This window comes from Mustela nigripes, chromosome 1 (assembly GCF_022355385.1).
Source record: "Mustela nigripes isolate SB6536 chromosome 1, MUSNIG.SB6536, whole genome shotgun sequence".
Lineage (NCBI taxonomy): Eukaryota > Metazoa > Chordata > Mammalia > Carnivora > Mustelidae > Mustela > Mustela nigripes.
The window spans coordinates 81,317,939-81,335,656 of NC_081557.1; the positions used below are offsets into that span (position 1 = coordinate 81,317,939).

Here is a 17,718-nt window from a genome sequence, read left to right on the forward strand (position 1 = left end):
TTTCTTTCTTTCTTTCTTTCTTTCTTTCTTTCTTTCTTTCTTTCTTTCTTTCCTTCCTTCCTTCCTTCCTTCCTTCCTTCCTTCCTTCTTTCTTTCTTTCTTTCTTTTTTTTTTCTTTTTTGATATTTTCTTCCCTCAATAGAAGTGACAAGATAGTCTTAGTGTTTCTCTGTCTCTTCAGTCTTCTTTTTTACGGCACATCCTCCTCTAGCAGATCCTTGAAAGTTTGGGGTCGAACTGCCTTCTCATTCTGTGCTCTTTCTCTTAAACTATCTTATTTACTCTTTCAGCCTTAAATTCAATATTATTTGCTCATCTCCCAGATTTGTACCCTGATTCCTGACTTTATTTTTTTAAGGTTTTATTTATTTGGGAGAGAATAAGTGAGCGAGAGAGTGCGAGCACACACTAGCAAGCAGAGAGGCAGAAGGAGAAGCAGATTCCCTGCTGTGTGGGGCTGAATCCCAGGACCCTGAGACCATAAACTGAGCCAAAGGCAGGTGCTTAACCGACTGAGCCATATAGGCACCCCTCCTGAGTTTGTTTCTCAGTTTCAAGCCTTAACATCCTACTGGAAGACTAATGTTTTTAACAGTACAAATTAAGGAGCTGGCATTTAAGTTTAAGAGACAGTGTAAATAAGGCAAAAAACCCAGAAGCAATGTGGTGTTCCTTGGGACATAAAGGTGGGGAGACACAATTAGGAATATCTCAAAGAACCAGTGCAAAAATTATTGGATGGAACCAGGAACTGGGAAGTCAGGAATTGAGGGAATTTGCTTACAGTTTTAACTCCTTTCTGTGTAATAGCAGCAGCTGCTGCTCCTTTGTCTCATCCTTCTCCTTTTTTTGAAAACTACTTTCTAGTTCTAGCAACTTGGAGGTAATTAAAGATTCAGACCTAGTTCCAAAATCTTAAGATATGGACTAATTGACTAATGAACTTATGGTATGATTAACTGGGACTGGGATGGTGTTGGCAGGGGCACGTAGCCTGGACTGGACAGAGATCCTAAGATGGAGTGAGTTCTCAAAGAATATTTGGGGAGTGGGAAGAAGATAATTGACATTTCAAGGTGGGAAAGCATGAATTTGTCTTGTTTGAATATCCTGAGATTTTTCTTTAGCAATACAGAGGCATGCAAATAGGGTGGTATGTTGATTTATTTTGGAGAGGGCTGTTAGATTGGTTTGGCAGAAGGTTAGTTAGTATTACGAGGATATTAAGGGTGCTGATATTTTTTAAAGTACAAATGATCAATCACAGGGTTCACACTAGGTAGCAAAAAAAAGCGATTGGAAGGGGACTAGGTATCCTAATGGGGAAATATATGAAGGGAAGGGGATGCAGTACCTCCGAATTTGACCTTCATTTGTCATGGAATATATGAATACTAGAGGCCTGGGAGGAGAGGAAGTTGTAGTCTGAAAATGAAAAATTGGAAACTCTCTGAGGCTGTTTCATAGTAGTTGTTCTAGTTGATGAAAAATCTGTGGCATGTCTCTGGAAGTTAAGAGCATTACTTTACTACGCTTAATAAAAAACATATTTTGTTATGCTAACAGTTCCAGAGTTTCACTAGCTATTAATTACATAAATCAACCACTAGAATAGGAATTTTAAAAAATCAGTGATAAGCACATTGTTGTTGTATTGAAGTTTCCTTTATATGTTGATTAGTTCCTCAGAGAAACCACAGTTAGGACTAGGCTCCATTGGTAAAAACAATGACTTTTTTCAGTTCCCGCCGTTATCAAAGTTCCAGCCTTACCTTATTGCAGTAGTGCCTTATCTAACATTTCCTTGCTGTTGTACCAAAATATTTTTTCAGTACACTCACTTTTGTATCCAGACTTATTTTACAGTTTGAGCCGATCCTCAAGGTAGAAGATGGTTCAAAGAATCAGATTGGAGTCTTACATTTAGATCTGTCCTTCTTCACTCACAGTGAGGTTGCTGTACACTTGTCAGGCTGCTTGAAACCTACTCCTAGGACTGTTAGAGTTAGGATTGGTCCCGGACCGAGTATATAGGTTTGGATTAGTGGTGAGTGAGCCAGAGCAAGTTGTGAATTTTTTTGGAATGCTGTAGCACAATTGGGAAACACAGTTGCAATTAAGAAATAAAGCATGTGAGTTTACAAGTCAGTGAATTGTATTAAAAATAAAGGTAGTAAACACTTTATTTGTAATGATTTTACTATATTTTGCTGTTATCTGTGCTGTTGAATAATTTCCGTCTAGTGTTCTTTAAGGCATAAAATACTACATAACAGGCCACCCTGTGTTTCTTTTGAGCTCTGCATTCAGCTGTGCCATGCTGCTGGCTTGAAATCAGCCATGGTAGGGGAGCATTTATACCACGGACTCTGGCAAATCTACAAATCAAGGCCTTTCCTCCTGAAGGACCAGGTGTTCAACATTTACCAACACACTGTGGCATACATAGTAGTCTTCTCTTATCCGTGGGGGTACCTTCCAAGACCCCCAGAGAATGCCCCAAACTATGGATAGTACTGAACATTATATCTACTGTGTTTGTCCTCTACATATATACATACCTATGATAAAGTTCATAAATTAGGCACAGTAAGAGAGTTACAAAAATAATAATAAAATAGAACAATTATAAAAATATAGTAAAAGTTATGTGAATGGGATCTCTCTCTCAAAATATGTTAGTGTACTGTACTCATCCTTCTTGTGATGATGTGAGGTGATAAAATGCCTATGTGATGAGATGAAGTGAGGCAAATTCGGTAGGTATTGTGATGTAAGGTTAGGCTGCCATTGACCTTCTGACAACGCGTGGGAAGGAGGATCGTCTGCTTCCAGACCATGGTTGACCGTGGGTAACTGAAACAGAAGGCAGAACCTATGGGTAAGGGTAGAATGGTCAACTGTAACAGTACTTCTTGCTTTTTCTCACTTTATCTCAAAGATTTGGGGGGAAACTACCAAATCGAAAATCTTTTTTCCTTCCTGGAATCTCATCCCTGACTTCTTGCAGCCTTATCTTTAAGATTTTTTCTTCTTTTACTATATTTTTATTCTATTCTATTCTGTCCTATTCTATTCTATTCTATTCTATTCTATTCCTATGTGTTTTTACCCATTCTTCTTCCCTATGGGCTCTAGATGTTGGTCTTTTCTCTCTCTTCCATCTTACTGCTATAGGTGAATCTCATTTTGATTTCTGCCAATATACCCAATTTCCCTCACCCTTCTCAGCTGTATAAATTAGAGCTTTAGAAATTGTCACTGCTGGCAGAAAGAATATATGAAATGGGATGACATAGCTCATAGATCATAGTGCCAGAGTTCCTGTCACTTTTAACATTTGACATTTTGTGTTTATCAGGATTGTTTATATTTCATGAAATATTAGCTTAAGCATGAGTCAGAAAAGTAAGTGCTCATTAACTGTATTTTTAGAGTTAGTTATATTCTCTTTTTCATCCTTGTGTATATTTTCAACAGAATACAGCCTCATTTTGTTTGTAATGGAAATTTTATAATACAAAAACAGAATTTATTCACTAATTTAGAATCAACTCTTCCAACTAAAAGGCTTATTAACAGGAGTGCTTTTGGTTTCGAGAAACAGAAAAGTGAACAGAAAAAGTGGCTGATGGTCACTGTTGAGTTAGCAACTTAAAGATGCTAGACAGAAATTTCTAAGATTCTCTTGATCTTTCTTTTAAGGTCAACTGATGGTTCCTACAGATCTAATACCTGCATCACAGCAGGACGAGGGAGCTGGAACAGTAGCAGTAGAGCTGTCTGTGCATGTGCTCTGGCTACATCCAGATGCAAGGAGCCTGGGCACTGAATAAATAGTTTATCTAATAGTAATATTATACTTTATGCTAATAGTAATATTATACTTTATAGTAGTGATATTATACTTTATGTTAAAGGAAGACAGGTGAGCAGGGATTGGAGACAGGCCTTAAGTGAAGTTACCATGGACTGCTACATAGTACACAATGTCATGTTCATTCATATATCTAAACCTAATGCACTGAGACATATTTAAAATGTGCAAATGTAACTAATATATGATATAGTTGTCCAAAGAAGTTCATTAAAGTTTGTTCAGTCTAGGAAGTGATGGAAAACTAGTTTTATTTGATGAAAGGTATTCGAGTTTAGAAAATAGTGCTTTCACCCAAATCATTGTGGTAGTTAATATTATTCCCATTTTTACAAAGTAGGAAACTGAGACAGATGTTAATTGATTTGCTCCAGATCACAGAGCTTAGTAAATGGGCAGGCCAAGTTTAGAACCTGGTCATTTCTCTCTAGAAAATGTTTATAAATCAAAATTAATTCTTATTTTATGGGAAAAATGATATTTGATAGGGAAGGAACTCAAGTCCACACATGGACAAGGTAGTAAGTGTTATGTATTGTCCATTTAATGGTGAAGCCTGAGCCCGCTAGGCTTCGGGGAGCCAGTGCATAGGACACTAACACTTAGTGCATGCTTACTATATGCGTTTAGCTTATACTGATCCATCTAATTCTTACAACAACCCTTGTGAACTAGGTACTGTTACTGTGTTTAGATGAAGAAACTGAAAACAGAGAGGCTTAGTCACAAACCTGACCTTGTAAGCAGCAGACCTAGAACTGACCCAGAACTGAACCATTAACTCTTACCATTGAGGCTACACATTGGCCATGACACCATCCACCCTCTCACAATAACTGATTTGTGTAAGAGAGAATGAGGAGGATTTCTCAAGGTGATTCTTACCTGGTTCTTTCTAATTGATCTCAGAAGAATTTCTACTCTTTTATCTACATAGGATGTTGAATAAAATATGGTATGAAATTTCACCAGTAAAACAAACACTTAAAGCTGCATTTTGGAAAGCAATATATAGGGACTTTAAGAATCCCAAATTCAAATATCTTTTCAACAGACCTGATAACATGTTAGTAGCCCCTTTTCAGCTCATGATAACTGGTTACATCTTCATAATTTTAAGAACTACCATGGAATATCGATCCAGAAATTGGAATAAGAATGCAGCAAATACATATGTGAAAATAATCCCACACAGATGGAAGTTATACAGCTCAGAACTTCATGATGAGTCATAACTTTTGGAAGACCATTCCATTCTTCCCGAGTCTGTCAACAGAGGGATGTAAAAAGTGATGTAGTTTTCATGTTCAGCGTTAACATCTGTTGCATGGTAGCCTGATTATATTCCTATCTAAGGAAACATCTATAAATATTGGCAGAGATCTCCTTTTTACTTTTGTTTTGAGGCTGTTTATCTTTGTATTCTATTGGCTCTGCAGTGTATCTCTGTGTAATTTGGGTGGTCTGTGGTGAGCTCAGTATCTCCCTAATACAACTCCTTAGGATTCTATACCTAACGTCAGGAGCGGTTCTGCCACCAGGTCAGAGTGGTGTGTTTTCGGAGCCGGAGTCCGTCATTACCACCGAGATTATTGTTTCCTTCTCTTTTGCTTTCCCACATATTTATACACTACTAGCAAGAGTAAATATCAGGATTTTAAATGAGTGATTGTTTCACCGGTTTATTTTAGCCCTGTCATTTTTCATGAAACCTGTGAGAGAATGAAGAGAAAATTCACCCACAAAAAAGTTGGAATGTGATTTATTGTTGACTTATTTCTTTATATTATATAGAAGACAATAAATATAAAAGTTGGCCATAGATACAACGATACAACTAGGTTGAAATTTCAGCAAGTTTTTAGAGGTAGAAATTGTAGTACTGCTTGTATAGCTTGATATCAGACTAAATATTTTAATTTGTATAAAGAAAGTTTGAGAAATTAAAAGCTAAAACTGAAGAAGCAGACTTGGATATTTGGACTAATAATACACCGCTCTGTATACACATAGTAACAGATTGTTTTATTATTTGTTTGTGTAATTGGTATCATCTGTGATTTAGAGTCTTGGAATAACAGAATCCTTTGGGAGGGACTGTGGAGTACATTACTGGAATGGAATTGGCAGTGTTCACATACTGTTCTGTGCTCTGGTTTAGAATTCTCTTTGCTGCTTTTCTTCCTTAGGTGGGACTCTTCCCTGGACACTGTGTTGAGTTAATTAATCAGAAAGTTCCCCAGTCAGTGACCAACTCAGTGCCAAAACCAGGTGAGTACACTTTTTCATTAGTGTGGTTATCTTATCAACTGTTAAAAGAAACAGATTTTCTCGTTTTGGTAAATACATAGCTTGTTTTGCTGTTCTTTCCATTTATTGATACAATATGCATCCTTAATTTTATGTGGTTTTGATTTTTAATATATTATTTCTCTATTGATGATTTCACAAAGGTGCATTTGACATTTTAGATAATTTCAAAGAACTACTTGGTCCATTAGGTTTTGTCATTATTTGTTTTGTATTATAGTAGGAATGTAGCTTATTAATGAGCACAGTGATTGAAGAAAAATAACAAGTTTAAAGAATTCACAGAGATGGTATGATTAGATGAAAATTAATAAATTAAAGAGAATGTATGTTTTATCGATGACTATGAATATCAAAGGTATTTTATTTTTTTAAACTGTTTTAAACAGCGTTTTCATTACTTAGTGTATTCACAGTGCTGTGTAAATATGTGGACTGTTTTATGAATAAGTAAAGCTGTGTCTCAGGGGGTGGAAATCAAGAAAATGGAAGTTTTTGTTTTTATTGGGGTGATTTATTCTAGGCAAATTCTATAGAATACTTAGCCTGGAAGTTTTTAGTGTGATACAAATTTTTTAAAGGAAAACAACACAGACTGAAAGACTTTGGAGGGAAGAGGAAGTAATCAAATTTATTTCTCCCTTCACCCTTCTCCCTACTCTGCCCCAGTAGAAGAAAAAGAAAAGATTTCTGGGCCTCGGAATTTATTTGGACTGTTTCCCATAAGGTATTTTCTAGTGTTAGGACCTATGTGTGAGAATTAGGAGGAAAAAATCTTATTATTTTCCCACCTCTGTTCCTAAAGTATGTATCACACTATCTTTGCTTATAGTATTTGGGTAAAGTAAAGGGCAATAACCCCTTTTGAAGCTTATTTCTTCACAGAAAGTTAGGAATTGTAAAATTTTAGGCAGACTACCTTTAATGTTTAGTAGAGAAAAATTGTTCTCTGCAGTTCTACTTGAGGCAGGATTCTTAGTCTCTTTTCAAGACATTTTTATCCTCTGTTAAATCTCCCTTCTTTGGGTAAACACTATTTTAAAAAACTTTCTCAGTGGGTACTTGCTCAGTAAATGGTCACTAGCGGTTTCAATGACTATAGGCTTCTTTTCTAAAATACGGCGTTATTAACTTAAAAAAAAAAATCCCATACCCATTAGCAGACAGTGTCCCAGCCTGTCCCTGCTCCCCAGCCTAAGCAGCCACTAGTTTACTTTCTGTGTCTATAGATTTCCCTTTTCTGGACACTTCATATAAGTGGAATCGTACAATACATGGTCTTTTGTTATTAGCTTCTTTGACTTAGCATAGTGTTCTCAAGGTTTAGCCATGTATCAGAATTTAATTCTTTTCATGGCTAAATAATATTCCATTGTAGGAGTCTGCTATACTTTATCAACTCATTTTTTAGTCATTTCCATTTTTGGCTATGAATAATGCCTTTATGAACACTGATATACAAGTTTTTTTGTAGATAAATATTTTTATCTCTCACACATGTATCTAGGAATGAAATTGCTGGGTCACATGGTAGCTCTGTGCTTAACCTTTTGAAGAACTGACAGACTGCTTTACAAAGTAACTCACCATTATACAATACCCCTGGCAGTATAGGAGAGTTTCAGATATCCTTGATATCCTTGTTATTGTGTTTTTGATTGTTGCCATCTTAGTGGTAATGAAGTGGTATATCTTTATGAGTTTGATTTGCCTTTTCCTGATGACTAATAATGTTGAGTATCTTTTCATGTGTTTATTAGCCATTTGCGTGTTTTTGAAGAAATATCTATTCAGATTCTTTGCCCGTTTTTTAATTGCATTGTTATTTTATTATTGAGTTGTAAGTGTTCTTTATATATTCTAAATACAAGTCCTTTATCAGGTAACATGATTTGCAAACATTTTCTCACATTCTGTGAGTTGTCTTTGCCTGTCTTTATTCTCTCTGTTGAAGCATAAAAGTTTTTAATTTTGATGAAGTTCAGTTAATTGTTTCTTTCATTACTTATACTTTTGATGTCTTATTTAGGAAGACTTTGCTTAACCAAGGTCAAGATTTACTCCTATATTTTCTTGGAAGAAGTTTATAGTTTTAAGTCTTAGATTTCAGTCTATGATTCATTTTGAGTTAGTTTTTGTATCTGTTGTGAGGTCCAAAGAATCTCAGTTATTTGTTGAAAAAAAGATTATTCTTTCCCCCATTGAATTGTCTTAATTCCCTTGTAGAAAATTAATTGGCCTTAAACATACAAGTTTATTTTTGTACTTTTGGCTCTATTCTACTGATCTATATGTATATTCTCAAGGCCAGTTCGACCCTGTTTTGATTACATTTGTTTTGTGGTAAATTTTGCTCTTAGTTTATTCTTTCTCAGGATTGATTTGGCTTTTCAGGGTCCTTTGCAATTCCATATGAATTTTAGAATCAGATTGTCAGTTTCTACAAAGAAGTCATCTGGACTTTGATAGGGATTGTATTGAATCTCTGTATCAATTTGGGAAGTGGTACCATCTTATCAGTATTTATTAAGTCTTCCAATCCATGAACATAGGATGTTTTTCTGATCTTCTTTAATTTTGTTCAATGTTTTGTAGTTTTCAGAGTGTAAATTTTCTTTTTTTTTGTTAAATTTATCTTTTTTCTTTTTGATGCTATTGTAAACAGAATTATTTTCTTGATTTCATTTTCTTATTCATTGCAAGTAAATACAAACACAATTAATTTTGTATACTAGTCACATATCCTGAAATCTGTTGAAATGTATATTCTAATAGTTTTTTTTTTAAGTTGGATTCCTTGGTGTGTTCTATATTCAAGATCAAGTTATCTATGAGTAGAGGTATTTTTACTTTTTCCTTTGCAATTCGGATGCTTTTTGTTTCTTGTTCTTCCCCAAGTTCCCTGGCAAGACCTCTAAGAATGGCCATCTTTGTCTTATTTCTGACTTTGAGAAAACATCCTGTGGGATTTACATAGATGCCCTTTATCTTAGGTCTTAGTTTGTTGAATGATTTTATTATGAAAGGGTGTTGGCTTTGTCTAATACTTTCTAATCGATCTGTTGAGGTGATCATGGGTTTTTGTGGTCACTATTTTGAGGTTACTAAATTCAGCATCAAAAATGTATTGTGGTTTCTCATGCATTATTTTTATATATTTCTGCTGTGTAAACTTAACCTGTTAGGTATTAAGTCTCATCTTTGATAATTCTGCCTCGGAGGTATACTGTAAACTTAGTTTTTAAAAATTAGCTTAATATTGGTATTAAATTGTGCCAATTAAATACTTTCTCATATTTTGAATGAGAAAGTGACATTTCTAATAGTGATAACCTCCAGAAGCTTTTTTTTTAAATTTATTTTTATTTGACAGATAGAGATCACAAGTAGGCAGAGAGGCAGGCAGAGAGAGAGGGAGGAAGAAGCAGGCTCCCCGCTGAGCAGAGAGCCCGGTGCAGGGCTTGATCCCAGGGATCATGACCTGAGCCGAAGGCAGAGGCTTTAACCCACTGAGCCACCCAGGCGCCCCTCCAGAAGCTTTTAAAACTTGAGAAAGTTGGGCACCTGGATGGCTTAGTGGGTTGGGCCTCTGCCTTCGGCTCAGGTCATGATCTCAGGGTCCTGGGATTGAGTCCTGCATCCGGCTCTCTGCTTACCAGAGAGCCCGCTTCCCCCTCTCTCTCTGCCTGCCTCTCTGCCTACTTGTGATTTCTCTCTCTGTGTCAAATAAATAAATAAAATCTTAAAAAAAACAACCAACAAAAACTTGAGAAAGTTAATCAGTTATTGATAGTTCTGGAAGATAAGTTTCTATTAATAAACCTGAATGACACTGTTAATTCTAAATTAGTGATGACATGTAATGACAGCACACCTTCAAAAGCTAATATTTTATCTTTTGTGAGCAGCATTGCAGGGTTGGCATAAGGAAATGTGCATTCTTAATGTATTTTGAAAAGGATGATATGAATTCTCTCAGCCTCAGGCTTGTTTCACACTTTAAAACTGTCTTTGCCTACAGTATAAACAACTTGAATGTTCTATTTATTTTTAACATTGCCATCTGTTACTGTTAGATGCCAAATCTGAAAGATGCAGCTATAGTTTGAGTCTGAAATTTAAAGCTCCCTATATTATTACACAACAAGGGCAATAGGAAAAATTTTCCCTTTGGAGCTCTTCTTAATGATCTCAATATGTTCAATTATTTGTGTATGTAAAAATAAAATCAATGAGTCACCATGTCCCAACCAAGAAAGCAAGGATTCATGCTGCCTTAAGAAGAAGGAGGTGTGGTAGAGTAGGGTTGAGGGGGGAGAGGGAGAGAAGGAGAAAGGAAGACAAGAAGAGGAAAGAAAAGAGGAAGAAAGATAGAAGCTTGTCCATAAGAAACTGGCAGTTAGTTCAGTCACTACAGGTTATGGTTTGATGGTGGTCGATGCGATTGAGATAGAGGGAAGAAGGGAAAGCATATGTGTTTTCTTTCAGTTTATCCTGTTCGGAGTTGATGGAACAGTTGGATTTATTTACTGATCTCTTTCTTCAAGTTTTTAGTTTTTCCAGCTATTATCTCTTCAGTGTTTTTTTGTGCAATAGTTGCTTTTTCTCTTTTCCTTTCCACATTGGTTACACTCTGATGTTGTCTCACACATCGTCTTTTCAGTTTGGATACTTTGTTTTGACCTATCTTAGAATTCACTGATTTTTCTCTTCCTGTAGGCTTCTCTTAAGCCCATCTAATAAGCTCCTTTCATTCTTACATATGTTATTTCTTAGATCAACATTTTGTCTTTTTTATAATTTCTGTGGTGAAATTCCTCATTTTCTCACATTAGCTACCTTTTCATATAGAAAGAAAGAAAAAGAGGAGTTGGGGAGGTGGAGAAAGGAGAGAGAGGAAAGTAGGGAGAGGGGGTAAGAGAAAAGCAAAGCAAAGCTTATTTTTGAAGTATGAACTTCTTAAAATGAAGGGCATAGGGAATTTAGAAGGCAGCTATGCTCACCACTATACCACCAACGCCGGCTCATAGGGAATTTAGAGATGCAAAGCCTCTGAAAACAGAAAATTTGAACAGAAATAGAAAAATATCTCTTTGAAGGATTGGAAAGTTAATAAAGCAGTAAACACTTACTGAGCTAAGGTTAAGAGGAAGAAGAACATCCTGAAGAGCGACCCCAGTATTATGGAGACATTATTTCCCTAGGGTATCTACTGATGGAGTAGAGAAGGTCACAGTGTTAGTTAGTTCAGAGCCCAATAGGTTAGAGTTGCTGATAAATACCCCAAGTTTTGAGTTAGGAGTTTTGTGGAAATTGATAACTGATTCTAAACTGATTCTAAAATTTATATGGAAATGCAGAGCCCCAAATACCCACGACAATTTCGAAAAAAAAAAAGTGAGAAACTTACTATTTTAAATACCAAGATTTATTTGGTTTTTAAAAAGATGTATTTATTTATTTGAGAGAGAGAGAGCACCAGGATGGGGAGAGGGGGCAAAGGGAGAAAGAAATCCCAAGCAGATTCCTCTCTGTTGAGCTTGATCCCACTACCCTAAGATCACGACCTGAGCCCAACCTGCACCACCCAGGTGCCCCAAGATTTATTGTTAAAACTTCAGTTATTAAGATGATGGTGTTGATTCAAGAGTAGACAAATAGATGAGTGGAACTTAGTGTCCAGAAACAGACCTGTGAATGCAAAGGTGGCATTGCAGAGCATTATCGAAAGGATAGTCATTTCCATAAATGGTGCTAGGTCACCTTGAGATATATATACACATATATGTATATATAATTTTTTTTAATTTAACCTGTATATAAAATCATTTCCAGGAGGAGAGTTACAGATTTGTATGTGAAGGGTAAAACAATAAAACTTTTGGAAGATAATATAGTAGAATATCTTCATGGCTTGTTTTCATGATCTTGGGGCAGATATAAACAGTAATCATAACCGAAAAGCTCAATTCAACTTAATTAAAGTTCAGAACTTTATCCTAATAAGCTGTTAAGGTAATGAAGAAGGCAGGCAAGTCACAAAATGAGAAAGATATTTGACAAAGGTCACATAACTAAAGTATGTGAAGAGTCCATAAGAAAAGGACGAATAAACTGATTGAATTGAGTAAAAACTTGAACAGATACTTTAGTAAGCATATGACAAAAAGGTCAACATCATTAGTCTTAGGGAAATGCAATTTGAAATCTTACTGACTAATGCATAGCCACCAGAATGGTTAAAATATAAGAAGAACAATACCAAAGGTTAGCAAGGATATAGATCAGTGGGAATTCTCACATGCTAATTAATAGTGGGAGTACAATGTGGGACAGTCATTGTTTGGCATTATATACTGAATTTGACACATAACCTGTGACCCAGCAGTTTCATTCTTAGATATATATAGAATGCTTATAGCAACTTTAGTCCTAACTGTCAAAAAAACTTGAAAATCTCAGAGGTATTCCATAATGGGATGGATAAATGAAGATACATTCATTGAATGGATTCTTCTACGCCAATGAAAATGAAATGAGTTCAACAATATGGATGAATTTCACAAAAATGAATGTTGAGTCCAGTAAATGTTGAAGGCTGCTTTTTATACATACATACATACACTGTATAATTCCACATAGATAGAGAGAATTCAAAATCATAGAGCTCAAGACTGTTCTGTGGTGTTAGAAGTCAGAATATCAGTTACCTTTGGAAAGAAGGAAGGGGGTTAGATGATTGGGATGGGTAGGACAGAGAAGATTCTGGAGTGCTAGTAATGTTCTGTTGATCCTGGTGGTGATTATACAAGAATGTAATGTTGAGGATCTTTTCATGTGCTAATCGGCCATTTGTAGAAAAATGCCTTGTAAAGTCCTTTGTCATTTTTGAATTGGTCACTTTGCATTTTTTAAGTATACCTCCATCCAGATGAATATTCATTACAGTATTGCTTTAATATTCCGATGTTGGAAATCACATTTTCAAAATAGATTCGCTATTTCCATACTGTAAAATACTCTGCAGCCATCAAAAAGAAAGAGGAAGAGGCATAGGAAATTTTTGTTGTTAAATGAAAAAGCAAAGGACAGCATAGTATGATCCCATTGTAAATTCATAAAAGAGGACCTGGAAGAATACATGCCCAATTGTAGAGGGGAATGGGATTCCAATGGAGATAGCAAGAGACATTTCATTTGTTCTTTGTTTCTGTATTATTTAACCCCTTTACAGTAAACATGTATTACTTTATAAAATATGAAAAAAATGATCGTACCTCCTCTTAATTCCATCCTGTCCAAATAAGTAATTTCCAAGGGTCCTTCTTAATGCAACCACCCCATAAAATAGATATTTTCTTTTTTTTTTTTTTAAGATTTTATTTACTTAAATCACAAGTAGGCAGAGCAGCAGGCAAAGAGAGATGGGGAAGCAGGCTCCCAGCTGAGCAGAGAGCCTGATGCGGGGCTTGATCCCAGGACCCTGAGATCATGACCAGAGCCGAAGGCAGAGGCTTAACCCACTGAGCCACCCATGCGCCCTGATATTTTCTGACAATAGCTCTAACTTCTTAGATATTTTATTTAATTTATGTATATGCATGAAAAGCAGCACAGCTGGAGGGACAAGAGACTAGGCTCCAACTTTGTTTTAATCTCTGTGCCACATTTTACTGTGAGTGCATATCATTTGGCTTCTCTGACTTTTAATTCCCTTATCTAAAAAGTGAGGCAAGATTCCTTTGAAGATTAGGGATAAGACATTTAAAGCCCCTGGATATTTAATAAATGTCAGCTGTATTATTTATTGATATATGCTTAGCACTGTTATGTTATTAAACTCCAGAGAATCACAAACTAGATTTAGTTTACTTAGATATGAAATTAGTATTTATTTGTTGGTAAAATCTTTATGCCAACATGTAATTGTATATCACTGAAAGAAATGAATTACAGTAGTTTTCATGGGACCACGGTCGGGGAGGGAGCCTCTGTCAATGGCCCGTTGAATAGAGTTTGCATTATAAATTTTTGTCTTACTGTTTAGTGACAGCTAAATTTTTTGGTTAGTAGACATAGAAGTAGCTGAGGCCTTCATTTAGGGGGAGGACTTAGTAATTAGATGTAATACTGTTGATATCCTTATATTAAGAAGTAGTTTATAAGGTAACAAATTAACCCAAATATGTAGCATAGTTTTAAAATAAAATTTTTTGTTTGTTTTCTTCTTTTAGGGAACTGGTCCTCTAGTGACTCACTTCCTTTGTTGTTTTACTAATTTTTTTTTTTTTTACCAATTTTGCCTGATTATAGTTTTTCCCTTTTCTTTTCTTTCTCTCTCTCTCTTTTTTGTTCCTGAATTGTTTCTGTTTTCTTTCTTTGAGTTTCTCGCACTTTGCTCTTCTGTAACCATGTTTCTTTAACATGTCATTTTATTACGAACTGACCAGACACTTTATATCAAATAAAGTAAGTTACATTTTTACTTACATTATGTGCAGTGAGTTTATGCTTATATTCTGGAGGCTAATCCTTCAAGAATCAGATATTAAAATCGGTACCCTAGGAGGTCTTGATATTAGATACAAAGGAGTACCAAAATGCTAGAAGGCCCTGAGGAATTTGCTTTCAAATACACTGCAAGCCACAGAATACTATTTTCATACCATGTATCAAGGACAAATAGAAGATTCACACCAGCACGTATCTGTAAAGTGCTTTAGAGCTTGTGGATGCTTGTATTTCCACTATGTGAACTGGAATTCGAATGTTGGTACAATCCTGTGAGGTACTGGGAATAGGGAGAGTATTTCAATCCCCTTCCACACCTGTGTTAACAAGTGGGGCCACTGAGACTCAGGGAGGTCAGATAGCTTGCCTGAGGTTTCACAACTAGGATTTACTGACGCCTTCTGACATCTGGCTGAATCTGTGGCCAACACTTATGTAGCTGTTACTATGTGTCAGGTCCTGCACCAAGACAAAGATTAGCTCGTTTGCCGTTCAGTAACTCAAAATCCAGAATTTGTCCCACTCTAGAATATTGAGTAGAGATACAGTTTGACATTCTCTCTCTCAAAACAAATATTTATTTATTATGTTTAGCTTTTATTATAATAGGAGTGAATGAGAACATATTTGGATTTCCACAAGGCTTCTACCAACAGAAGAGAAATTAGGGCAAAAACTGGATTAAATGGAGGCTGACAAGAAGTGCTTATAGGACCCTGCTTAATATGATTTCAGTTCCGCCATCATCCTTTCTAATGCCTCTCTAATTAATCCAAAAACTATCCTGCAGTCTTTCCTCAAGCCTGCACTCTGGACTCTATTCTGTTCTAGCACTTTCAGCCATCTCCTGTTCCAGTCTTTCTTCCCGTGTGCTCTAACGGGCTCTGCTTCTGTGTGCTCTGAATACACGTGTGCTCAGCGCTTTCCCCGTGCTCCAACTATGCTAGAGCATAAAATGCTCTCCTCCCCAATTCGGCCACTTGCAATCCTCTCTGTTTCAAGATTCAGGCGGTGACCTACTTCCTACATGAGCGCTTCCCTGACCCGTCTCTCCCTCACCCCATCTCCTGTTTACCCCTAGCCAGACTGAATAGCAGCTCTGGCACTTTCTCATGAAATTGCTGTCTCCTCACAAGGGACAAGTATGTCTCATCCATCTTTCTCTCCCTCACAGAAGGTTCGTACAATGCTTGTATAATTAATTACTGTCTCAATATTTACTACTACGATGAATTTTTAGAATACAGCTTTTATCTGGAAATCCCTGGGTTCAGAAAACTTCAGTGATTTCCCTCTGTTCCAGAATTACGTATAAAATCTTTAGTCTAGAATTTGAGGTGCTCTGTAAATACTAGAACTAACTTATCTTTGTGATCTAACTCATATTTAGTGTCAGTAACCCCTTTCCTTACCTTGCAGTATGCTTTGGGGTCTCCCTCCTTCTCTTTGACTATTGATCTTTCTCCTGCCTCAAATGACTTACTGTGTTCTTCACGAAGGCTCTTCAGGCCACTGTGTGCTCATTTTGCTTGACAGATAGTATTAAAAACTGTGTATTCTGATTCAGTGGGCCTAGGGCCAGACCTGAGGCTCTGCATTTCTAATAAACTCCCAGGTAATTCCATGATCCTGGTCCCAAGACTATGTTTTGAATAACAAGGGACAGTATTTTAGTCTGCAGTAGCTATTGTTTGTGTCAGTCATTTGGAAATAGTGTATAGTAATGAGTTCACTTATTTTGAACTTGGTATTTCATTTTTTGTGTCTTTTTTCCTTATCTGCTTGTTGACATATATATTATTTTATCCTGATTTACATCCTCTGTATATAAAACGCTTGTTCTAAAACCATTGATTGATAATTATAAGCATGAATATTTTCTTTTTTTTAAAAGATCCTATTCGCTTATTTGAGATCAAGAGAGAAAGAACGAAAGTGTTTATGCAAGTGCATGAGCTGGCCGTGTTGGGGGAGGAGGAGGGGCAGAGGCATAGGGAGAAGCAGGCTCACACTGAACAGGGAGCCTGACTGGGGCTCCATCTCAGGTCCCTGGGATCATGACCTCAGCCAAAGGCAGATGCTTAACCGACTGAGCCATCCTGTTGCCCCAGACTTGAACAGTTTTCACTCTAGTAATCACAAATGTTTCCTGCCCCTCCTGTATGCCCTTTAGCCAATGCTAGGAATGGCCCCTAGTGAGTCTTCTCCTTACCCCCAAGTAAGTAAACCTTTTCCATTTTTGGTCATTTCCAGTATTCACTCATTCATTGGTCAGAATTTGCAGAGTACATACTAAGTCTTAGGGCTAAGACAGCAAACACAATAGACAGAAAGATTGTCATGTTGGGATTTATATTCAAGTGTGATGAGAGAGAAGAAGGTAAACAAGTAAAATATGCAGTATGGTAGGTCAGTGCTGTAGAAAAATGAAGCCTGGAAGGAGGTGCGGGGGTTAGGAAGAGTGGGGATGTGGCTCATGTGGGGTTGTAATTCCAAAGGAGGGTAGAGTTCTTGGGAAGGGCTCATTAGAAGGTTGCTTTTGAGCAGAGGCCTGAAAGAAATGAAGGGAGCTATGCACTTACCTGGGGGGAGCTTTGCTTGAGGATGCTGAGCTGCACATTTGCCTGGTTTGTCACAGGATTTGCTAGAACTTTGACTAGAACAGTGAGTGACGTGAGATGTGGTTTGGAGGTGAAGGGAGGGGTCAGGTTCTCTTTGGGACCTGGGTGCCACTGGACGGATTTTGGCTTTCATTTAAAATTAGATGGGAAGACATTAGAAGGTTTTGTGCAGAGCTTTTATTTGACTCGACTGACCTTGTTTAGCGGATCATTTTGGTTGGTGTGTTAAGGAAAGGAGAAGACATGGGCGCAAGAAGAGAGACTGGTAACTGTTGCAATAGGCCTGGCAGGAGGGGGGGGTGGCTCAGAGCAGCACGGTAGCTGTGAAAGTGGGGAGAGGTGATTGGATTCTGGATATATTTCTGGCCATGAAACCTGCAGAATTTTTAGACATACTGT

The 17,718-nt window shown here is 36.8% G+C and overlaps 1 protein-coding gene across 3 annotated transcripts in view; it reads left to right on the forward strand.

The window, feature by feature from the left end:
- ARHGAP32 (Rho GTPase activating protein 32) overlaps window positions 1-17,718 on the forward strand; it is a 299,282-nt gene that overhangs the window by 223,996 nt on the left and 57,568 nt on the right. For all 3 annotated transcript variants that reach the window (XM_059413918.1, XM_059413910.1, XM_059413927.1), the window contains one exon: window positions 6,067-6,148. In XM_059413918.1, coding sequence (XP_059269901.1) covers window positions 6,067-6,148 — 82 coding nt within the window. The remainder of the gene's footprint in view (window positions 1-6,066; window positions 6,149-17,718) is intronic.